We start from the raw sequence: 10,904 nt of genomic DNA, 5'->3' as shown, positions 1-10,904 counted from the left end.
GTATATTAGGGAACAAAAGGCTACCTACGTTTTATCGACAAAATCATGATGCAAGCTCTCTCTGTTCTATGACATAAAGTGTCATTTAGGCTACCATTCGTACTCATCATGTGGCGCAACGGGGGACAAATGGACTCGCCTCTGCTTCTGTCTGTCTCATCCTGTTGATTCATGTCTTAGTTTGCCCGAGTACATGCCCCTGCTTCTGCGATTCCGCAACTGTTTCCCTTCGTCTTCTCTCTGGCAGGAGGCCTCTATCTTCGTTTGCTTTTCTGGTGATAGAAGGAAGGCGCCTTTGAGCCAAAGCGCACGCAAGAAAGAACCATGGGGAGGGAGGGGGTGGGTTTGAGGTGGTGGCAGCGGCTCACCCGCCGCTACCTCGCTTTCTGCCAGGAACTTCTGGTTCAGAAAGAGTCAATTGTTGCTGCTATCGGCGAGGGATTCGGAAAATGGGCTCGCATCTGTTACCGCTACCCGTACCATGTGATGCTTGCATCTCTCGTTCTCTGCGTGGCAATGGCGTCTGGACTCCTGCCCCCAACACCCGTCTGGATCGATGGCGCGGAGAAATTGTACTCCCTTCCTTACTCGAGGGCCAGAGATGATGGAACACTGCACACGTCATATTTTGGAGATGTGCTGGGTCGGAAGAGTGTCGTTATTCTTAAACATAAAGTCGAAGGGTCAAATATTCTGACTTGGAAGTACCTCGAAGCCATCCAGCATTTGGACGCGATCATTCGAGGTCGTGAAGTTGACCCGGTAGGAAGCCGCAAGCTTGTGATCCCTCGAACGTTTGGAGACCAAAATGATAACATTTTTTCACAGTCAGAAGGAAAGCAAGAGACAGAGAAGGCCGTGCAAGAAAGTAACCGCTCTGCCGGACACGCAAGCGACGATGCGCTCAATAGTGGTACACTGAGCAACAACAGCAGACACCCTCGCGGGTCGCACAGCTCTACGGGTATGGACGACCGAGGTTACATGACATTTGAAGATATTTGCTTGATGAACCCTTTTGGTGAATGTGCAATCGATTCTGTGTTGAAGTTCGGTCTACATGAACTGCGACAGATGGGCTTCCTTCCAGGTGAACCAGAAGTTTGGGTTTTCGATGGAACGGTGTACAACACAAAGCAAGTGGGGTTCATTCCGGAATACTTCCTTGGCGGCATCACCAAAGAGCAATGCTGGAGGCAAATGCCACTCGAACTAGCGCAGCGACTGCTTCCTTCCTCTCGCATCAGGCCCCTTCCTGATCAGCCTGGTTTTGCTATGGTTGACATCGACTGTATAACCAAAGCACAGGCCGCCATGCTTCAGTACGACGCCGATGGCCGATCTCAGTTCGAGGGACGAAATATGATGTGGGAGCGGCTGTTCATCCAGATCATGAAGGATAACCAGTCGTTTGGAGACCTTGAGGTCTCTTTCCAAGCGTTTCGATCTCGCGACGACGAGTTAAGAGCGTCAACATCTGAATCAAAGGACGTCGTCTACGTCGTCTTCACATTTTTCATTCTGGCTACATATTCGACAGCCCTCAACTTCTCCTGTGATCTATATCGTAACAAGCTATTTTCCGCCTTAATGGGGTTTGGTGCAGCCTTCATGGGACTTGGGGCCGGCATGGGCATTGTCGCGTACATGGGAATGCCTATGGTGCCGACTGTACTAATTTGTCCTTTTCTAGTGCTCGGTATTGGAGTCGACGACATGTTTGTCGTCATGAATTGCTACTGCGTAAGCTACACAATTCACGACCCGGAAGAACGTTGCATCCAGGCTCTCCGTATTTCAGGACTTGGAATCAGTATCACTACGCTTACCAACCTTATCTCGTTTGGTGTCGGCGCCTTTAGCGCCTACATGTCCATCAGGAACTTCTGTGTTTACTCGGCGATGGCCCTTTTTATGGGATACGTCTTTGTCCTCACGTTCTTTTTCCCCACCCTGTGCATCGATGCTAGACGAGAGGAATGCGCGCGTGTATGTCCTTTCTGTCTCCCCGACATCTCTGATCGTCAAAAGGTGGCGCAGGAACGGCTTGCCGAAATGACAGACGAGGAGAGAAAAATCGTGGAAAGCATGGCCTCTCTGAGTCAAGAGGAACTCATTGCATACAAGGTGAATGTCTTCTACGAGGAACAGGCCATCAGAAAGGCTACACGTCAACGAAGGGATCTCGGAGAAAGGGGCAGAACAGCCGAACAAGCGAGGCCCGACGGACCTACCAGATTCATCCGGCGTCTGGCAGAGGCGTAAGAGTAGAGGCAATTACACATCAGTTAAACCAATCAAACCTCTTTGGGGTTACTTTTCTCTTCAGACCCATCAGTCCAAGAAGAAAGGTGGAACGCGTTATAAAAGTTTTTCGTTAATTCTCGGGTTTTGTAGTGCATCTGCCAGCTCCGTTAAGCGGCTGCACTGAAAGCCCGGTGCATGCGATACGGCATTCAGCCGATAACGAAGAGCTTCCCTACTGTCTGAAAAGCGTCTGCAGAAAGCAAAGGATAACCACCCATGTAGTGGAACACAGAGAGCCAGACTCTGAAACCCCTCACTAGAAGGTTCCATCACTCTTCAGACTGCTCCCCGCGTAATGTCTCAGCACGTCGCTCGCAGAAGGTATAATGAGAGCGCCTGTAAGGGCTTGATTCTAACACATTCATAAGTAAACAGATGCACATGGGCTGGGGTTGGGCGAGGTCCGAAGAGCCGAGCGTGATGCATACCTCATCTTCTCCCTTACCACTAATGTCTTTTGTCGTTGCCCTGTGAACAGTCTGACAGTTCACCGCCCGTTACTACCGCCTCCTTCACCGTCTGCGTCTTTTCGGTCGGCTCTGCCTTCCCAGTCCATGAGCGTCAACGGTGGAAGTGCTAACTCAGGGCAGGGTTCTGCCCCCAACCCGCGAAGTACTTCTGCTACTTCCACTGCTCCACTTCCGCCGACGGTCCCGTCAGGATCTGCGTCCTCCCACTGGGGTCAGAATGTCGATGGCAGCGAGACACGAAAGACGAAATTTCCCAGTGTCTCTGGTGCATATGCTGGAGGTGACATAACGAAACACGGTGAAAAAAACGGACTTGGGAGAGACACTAAGTCGTTTGTTTCAGGACGCATACCGCGTGAAGGAAAGGACGATGCCATCATGATTGCCGTTCCGAAATTGGCCACAACAATCGGCGGTCTGCCCCCCGATTTGGCACGTGAAGCGCTGTATGAAGAACCAAGAGGGAATGTAGGCCGAAAGTGGCGAGAATTCTTCCTGTGCTACTATGGACCACTCCTCATGTGGTTCCCGGTGAAGGTAAGGAAAAAGGCGGGGAGAGAAGCCGTCAGCTGAGCTCAGCAAAGAATGGATAAGGTGGAAGACGAGAAGCTGTCGTATCATTCAAACCACCTATCAGGAAGCGGTCAAACTGTACAACGGTTCAAATTCTCTCAAGTACTGTACGTACGTTTTAACCCTGCCTCTGGGCCAGTTGGAGACCTCCACGGTGGTGATTCGTCTATGCTTTTTCTACTTTTTTCCCAGGTCGCTGTGGTGGTCGCTTTCGTGGCGATAGCGGCCGTGTCCGTCTACGGATTCACGAAACTGGAACTCGGACTGGAGTTGTCGGAGCTGGCGCCAGGGAATTCATATATGCGACGGTTCGATGCTGACTTTGCCCATTATTTCAACAAATTCGATCAGCCGACAGACATCTTTTTTGTAGACCGTAAGAAAAGACCTGCAAACTCCAACAGTTCCTATGGTGTTGCGGGTGACAGTCCCCTCTCTTCTTCTGCGCCACCTCGGCGGCTGTTCATTGCAGATAACCCTCTACAACCTTTCACCAACGCAGACGCGGCCGACGCAGCTTTCTATTCTGGCCATGACCGTGGTGATATTGCACATTACACTCAGTCGCCCACCCAAGTCGCTCCTGAGCTTCAAATAAAGGGGGAACTGGGTACGCCCAGTCAGAAAGCAGCTTCCCGCGAAAAACTCAGTCCCAGACAAAAAGTAGCATCTGTGTCTGGACAGATTTCGCCTTCGTTGTCCGTGTCACCCCCCACACTTAGAGGCGCCACCATGGCGGAACACGCTTCTCAGATGGACGCCTCCTCATTCCTATCTACTGAATCTAAGAAGGGGCAGGACAACTCTTCTGTACCGCTGGAAGATCGAAATATACCTGAAGCAAATACGGTCGAAACAAAAACAAACTCCGAAAAGCGGGTATACTCTCTTGACACTTGGACAACTGAAGAGACACGGGGGCGTAGGCTAGTGGGAACAAACGGTGAAATGGCAAAAGAGAGAAGCGAGACGCAGGCGACCCAATTCGGAGACAGCTGGGATAAGGTGTCCTCATCTATCGACAAAGCAGGTGGCAACAGCGTCGATGACATGAGTATTCGAACGGAATGGTGGAATCCAAAGGTTCAAGCCGCTCTACGCGCGTTTCATAAGAAACTCGAATCGAGGCCGACCACCTCTCGCCTGGTTAATCCTCTGCTTACGATGCTCGATGATCCGCAGATCGGCGCAAAACTACGAATGGGCGATAAACAGGTCAGACAGAAGGCGAAATGGGAAGCGAATTTATTTAATTCCCTTGTCATTCGTTTCTGTTTTCTGGACCCTTTGCAAGCTGTAGCCGAGTCTCGGTTTCATGCATGCAGTTACAGCCATTCATGCGAAAGGGAATAAATGCTTTCCGTCACTCATATATAGAGATGTATATATCGAGCGGAGAGCTCTTTACCCGAACCTAGGTTGCGGCCGGTGGTACCAGATGACCTTTTTGCCGCCGATTACCTTTCTGCGTCTCACTGTGAGTAGTGCTAAACTCATAGATCGCCTTTCGTTAACCCTGGGTTGCCAACGAGGTAGAGCACATTGTCACACGATTTCTCAAGATGTTGACCTCGCGAAATCGTTCGTCCGCAACACACGACGTAGATACTTTGAAGTGGGGCGTGGTGTCTGTTAATGTAATTGGCGTAAGAAACATGCAGAACCTCATTTTGGTATAATGGTGTCTACGGAAATTATGACGAAGCGTGCACAGTGACGTAAACGGACTACTCTGTCTGCTTACAGCGGCGGCACTTCGAATCCACGGCTGTCAAGACTCATCATACATTCTTTATCGAATGTCATGCTCAATTCAGGTGTTTGAGGATACAATATACTACCAGCTCGTTCACTCGAAGTCTCCTTACCGTCAGTTTAAATTTGACTTCATTTGGACAGGCCGGGAACTGAAGACGTGGCGCATGAGGCTTCTTCCCAAGTACATGGCGACTTCCGAAGAAAGAGCCTCATGGATGCAGCAACTTCGAAACGACTGTGATGAGGCCGCCAAAGCCTTCGTGGAGATTTCGGAGGGCGATAATAATGAAGAGGTTGAATACGCCAGTAGCAATGAGAAATCCTCATCTGTTTCGCTTACAGACAAGGCATCTAGTGCCTGGGGAACAACTAGAGACGACCTAAGGGCGTTGCCCAGTGAACCTATCTACCCAATTGCCTATACGTACATGATGATTTTTTATGAGAGCGATTTAGGCATCCTTAGCTCCGTGCTCATCAATATGCTCTCTGCTGGTCTGGCGATGCTCCTTGTAAGACGGCGATGAATGACATCTAAAACCACAACAGTGACGGTTTTCTCTACGTCATGGTCTCCGATCCATCTTACAAGAGCGGTTAAACCAATATAATTAGAGAACTATATCTATGCCTGATTGTCATTCAGAGATAAATTGCGGCGGCTTCCTCAGGAACGTCGCCTGCTCTGCAACATCTCACTTTCTCGAAGCGTGACCTTATCCGCCTATTAACGCATCTATCCTCCTATATGCGTGTCCGAAATTTGTCATCAGCACCTTTGGGGTTGCTTACAAATTTAATAAAGTATCTTAGTGTGTCTATGTATTTATTACGCCAGATCTCTCTCTACCAATACGCAAACACAAACGTTGCGGAGTCGCTCAAGCTACCCTTGTAAACGCCGGTTTTTCCGGCAACACTGCACAAAAATTACAGCGATTAGCTGTGCGAGTTCTCAGCTTTGGGCAGAGTGACACCATAACAAGTGGGTATCGTTGAAAGACAGCAACCATGCGTTTGTTTCGCGACTTGTTCCAGGTGGCCTTCGTTTTGATTCCTGAGGCGCTTGCGGGTTTCCTCGTCATCCTCATGATCTGCCTCATTGACCTCGCGCTTTTCGGCTTCATGTACTTCTGGCGGGTAAGTTTTCACGCAGGCAACTCGGGCACAGCGACGTGATCAGAAGAGAGGGAAAAAATACTTTTTTCCAAATGAAATGTGACCTAACCACAGGGCGACTGCCTGACCATGCATGAACGCTAGAACAGCGATCGGCTTTTCACAATTTGGAGCACGTCAACCAAGTTTTCCAACCGCCCCCGCAGCGTTTTCTTCGACTGGAACACCTTTCCGGAATAATAATGGTGAACGCTTGCACTTTTGTCTTAGGTAAAACTCCACATGGTGTCCACGATTGCGCTGGTCATTAGTATCGGGTTTGCCGTCGACTACTCTGCCCACCTTTGTCATACATTCACGCACTGCAAAGGCGAGACAAGGGAAAAGCGGTGAGTTGAAATGGATATCTTGCTACTTACACGGTGTCAACCAATTGGGAGCATACTGTTTGTTTGTATCCTGGTATTTGTTTGTATCCTCGTGTTTGTTTGTATCCTGGTGGCTGCTTTGGATTCCAGTCTGTCAAAAGACTGGTGCCCACGGATCACAACACCCCGAGAAATGAAGCAGTTCTTTTGTGGGCAGAGCTGGAAAACAAACGGCCATCTTTCACTGCCCCACTGGTGCCATTTCCCATCTCCTCGGTTCTTTGTCTGGTATATTTCTCTTCATTTCCACGTTATCACCTTCCTTCCAAGTGGACCATCTGTGATTTGTCCCACTTCTCCTTTCTATGGATGAACCTATTCGTCGGTGGCTTGTCCTCAAACACCCCATTCTCGTCCGTTCTCCTTAGAAGCCAGAACATCACTGCGTTTCTCCTCGGTCGGAACACAGGAACTAAACAGCGCTACAAGCAGTGTCTGAATTCTACAAATACCTATCGGGTGGTATACTCTTGAAAAAGGAAAAATTCACGCTCCCTACCGCCTCATGTCGGGATGCATTTTCTCGCTGGTATGTTTGTTGTTTATTGTCAGAGTCATTGAAAGCCTAGTGCTTATGGGCAATCCAATATTCCACGGGGCGTCGTCAACTCTTCTGGGTATAATGCTTCTCGGCTTCTCCGAGTCCTTCGTCTTCACCGTCTTCTTCAGAATGATGGTTATGGTGCGTTGCCTTTCTTCTCCAGACGAGGAGGGAGAAAAACAGAGAAGGGTGTTGTCTACGAAGACTCGTCTATTGACATCACATTCATGAATCGATTCATGCGGCAATAACGGTGCGCTTGTATGCACGTGAAGAGTTACAGTGTTATGCCGAGAAAGTGTTCCTGGAATTCCGGATAAAGGAGACAAAAGGAAATGCTCCATGGCAAGCACGAAAGCACGCACTGTGTCACATATTCGCGAAGGCATCTAGACACACGGGGTAACATCTGCCCCATACCCCCGGGGATACAGTTGTAGCCTGATCTTCCTTTTGTTCGTTTCCTGCTTCTACGTCTACGTGCCATTCTACACTTTCTCGCTCCTCCGATCTCTCTTTGATACCATCCATTGTTTCGCAGGTTGTCGCCTTCGGCGCGAGTCACGGCATGCTTCTTCTTCCGGTCATTCTTTCGTGGATTGGTCCAATGGGCCACACAGACCATGGCAAGGCTCTTGAATCGTCCACGTCTTGTGCTGATCTCTCCGGTGAAGGAACGGTTTCACGGCCAGAAAAGCCCCACCAACTTCACAGTAAACTGCCAAAAGACCAGTTTACTCCATCTGTGCCCTTCCCCCAGCATTTGTCACACCCCGCAGAGGAAAATACTTCTAAAACGAATCCGACTCTCCTCACTTCCAAACTTCGACCCGAAGCATCTCGTTCCGGCGGGGCTCCCAATGTCCTAGGAGCAGCCGAGGCAGAGAAAAACGCAGAAAATTCCCACGTTGGCCGGTGGTTCCTTGCCAAGATGCTGCCAAAAGCGAGTTCAGGAGGAGACAGACAACAAATCGGCTCCGAAACATTCGGATCTCTCCAGGGAACTGACGAAGGTGCAAGCTTCGTGATCGATACCACCGGACATCGAAGGCCGGTTGTGCATCCACGAGCCGCGTCGCTCCCGGTTCCCCTGCCCGTCAGAAGTTTGCCGGCTTCTCTAGACGTGCAGAGTTTTCGTCAGACGCACGCGAATCCCCACAACTTAGCTGACCACTGTTTTTTGCCTTATTCTGACCAGAAAGTTCGTGTGTCAGCAGATGACACTGCAGCCGCCCTGAGACCCAGTGGCCCTTGGGCTCACGGGGATGAAGAGCCGACCAGCAGCTGCATCAGCAGTCCACTTGACTACACGGCTCACCAGCAAGCGAGCCAACTGAAAGCACACAGACGAAGCCGTCTGCTCGAAGGACAAATCCCTAACAGCGTCGAGAATTCCGAAGCAAACCGCGGGACGCTTCATGGCGTTTCAAGCACAACAGCGAGTGGTCTGCCGTCTCATCCCCTGGAGACAGCATCGGCAGAACTGGAACTGGCACCAATGATTGCAAGTTCACAAGCTGCAGCGGCGCTCTCTCAGCTAAGGGAAAAATTATGGAACTCAGTAGCATCGAGCCGAACGTCGACCGGCTCGGGCGTGTTCCTACAAAACAAAGAGATCTACCCCATGGCATCGCAGCGGTGCACTCAGCGGAAGCGAAGCAGCCATGAGAGTCGAATTGGTGAAATGAAAGGGTGCTGCGAAGAAACACAGGGAGGCGAAGACGGCAGAGAAATGAGGGAACCAAAGGTGTGCGTTCCTCTAGTGAAAGAGCCGCCTTTCCCTAGTGTCGCAAGTGAAGTGTCGTCTGCGGCATTTTCCGAAAACACGACGGGAGCGACGAATAATCCGGACCTCAAGAAACACATCGTCGCTCATCCGAGGCGAGTAATGTCTTGTGGACCGACGCTCTCACTCCAACCCTCTCTTAAATCCTCTTCCGTTGTTTCGTCCCAACATCCCTCTCTCGTTTCCGGCAATGCGAGCAGCATCTCCCATTCCAAAAGGAGAAATTCCGCGGTGGCAGGGAAACCATCGTTCTCAACTGCGTACCATAGTGGCACCGCAACGATCGGTGGACAACCGGTCATAACCGTTAGAAAGGGCATTGGGGTTGTAGGTTTCCCTCATCCCGGGTGTACATCCATCGCGGGAGCGCGGAGCGGACAGCGCAGGCACTCTACCAGCAAAGGAGCAAGCAGCGGACAAAATTTGCCTTCTCTTGTCTCGAATAGACTTCCTCGACCTCCAAAGAGTGGCACTCCACACGACACACAGAACAGTCGCTCCAGTGACGTGGTGGGACACGGTTTCCCAGCGGCCGCAGAGGAACTCGACACCGGAGGACGACGTACGGCAAACAGTGAAGTGGGAAGTGGAGCAAAACGAAGTCACTCGACGAACAGCGTCAACCTCGGACGGACGCCGAGGGAGCGAGAGCCACATACACGTCCTGGAAGTCACACCTTCGGGCTTGTCCATTCCTCGTCTCTTCCGTCAAACGTTGCTAGAGACGGGGAATGCAAACACACACCGCTCCCTCCCGCATCGCGCTCGTCGTCTGCTGTTTCTACGACCTTTGCCAATACCTCAACACACAATGCACGGCCAAAGAGTCAAAATTCTCCCGTTTCCTACGTCTCGTCCCACGCGTCGAAGAAACTAATTTTGCCGCCTACACACCTCGCGACATCGCACCAAAGGGGCAGATCCTCACAGAATCACAGTCAACCCACTCACGTGATGGGTAAGGCAGACCAAGACAAGGGACAGGCTCTCGAATCAGTTTCGTCTCTGGATGCTCCGGCCGGGTCAGCATCCAAACGAAGGAACAGCACAGGCAACTTGATGGCAAATCGAGGCCGACGGGAGCTTGGTGTCGTGTCCGCGAGCGGACACAGTGAAACGGAACAGAAAAGGGGAGAGAGCAGACAACAAAGATCGGGCCGAAGAGACACAAGAGATCCGAACGGCCAAGGAATGGAGGCAGGGGACGAACGCACTGAAGACGAAATTAGCAAACCAGGGTGCGGGAAGGAAGAAGACCAAACCAAGGGAGGAGGTCTCTTTCAACAGCTTTTGCACAGGGGGATGAGTCTGCGGAAAACGAGGGACGAAGGGCCACTCGCATGAAGAGAGCAGAAAAGAAGCAATCCTGCTTCAACAGACACGAGAGGGGTAGAAACTGAAAGCATTAGAGGAGCTTTTGTTGAGACGTCTGACGAGCTAGAAAGCTCGGCTGCAGCGCTGCGAAGTGCGAAACAACGCAACGGTAATTGTAGCAAACAAGTTCAGATACACAGAACCTGAGTCTTGCATGATCTGCAATGACTGAAGGATCCTACATCGTCGGGCTTTAGATGATAAAACGAGACAGACAACGGCGGGATGTCGTCTCTTCGCTTTCCGGCTGCCATCCGACATCGTGTCTCCAACGCATGTAACACATCACCTCTACGCAGAATGAATGTCGCTTCTAGGCTCCAGGCGACTCTGAGACTTTCGTATTTTCATTTAGCACCTTATACCTAAGCAGAATGAATGCCGCGTTTAGGTTCTAAACCGATTCCAAGGCTTTCGTATTCTCACGACCCCCTCTCTAGGCAGTGTACCCCATATCCACCGAAGTCCAAAACGCGGCGGATCAATCTGCCCTTTCAGTCAGAACAGACACGCTACGCATGTTTCCCTTGGAACCAGATATATCGGTA

The 10,904-nt window shown here is 50.8% G+C and overlaps 1 protein-coding gene across 1 annotated transcript; it reads left to right on the top strand.

The window, feature by feature from the left end:
* Window positions 1-324: 324 nt before the first annotated feature.
* On the top strand, window positions 325-10,326 carry TGME49_285470 (patched family protein; the record flags this gene model as incomplete). Its single annotated transcript, XM_002369154.1, has 9 exons — window positions 325-2,170; window positions 3,121-3,314; window positions 3,543-3,726; window positions 4,381-4,565; window positions 5,168-5,620; window positions 6,147-6,248; window positions 6,498-6,616; window positions 7,208-7,337; window positions 7,738-10,326. The coding sequence occupies 9 exons, from the start codon at window positions 325-327 to the stop codon at window positions 10,324-10,326; spliced, it is 5,802 nt and encodes a 1,933-aa protein (XP_002369195.1).
* Between the last annotated feature and the right edge of the window lie 578 nt (window positions 10,327-10,904).

The sequence above is a fragment of the Toxoplasma gondii genome, chromosome V (genome assembly GCF_000006565.2).
Source record: "Toxoplasma gondii ME49 chromosome V, whole genome shotgun sequence".
Lineage (NCBI taxonomy): Eukaryota > Apicomplexa > Conoidasida > Eucoccidiorida > Sarcocystidae > Toxoplasma > Toxoplasma gondii.
The sequence above is the reverse complement of the archived record's forward strand: the minus strand, read 5'-3'. Positions and strand labels throughout refer to the sequence as shown.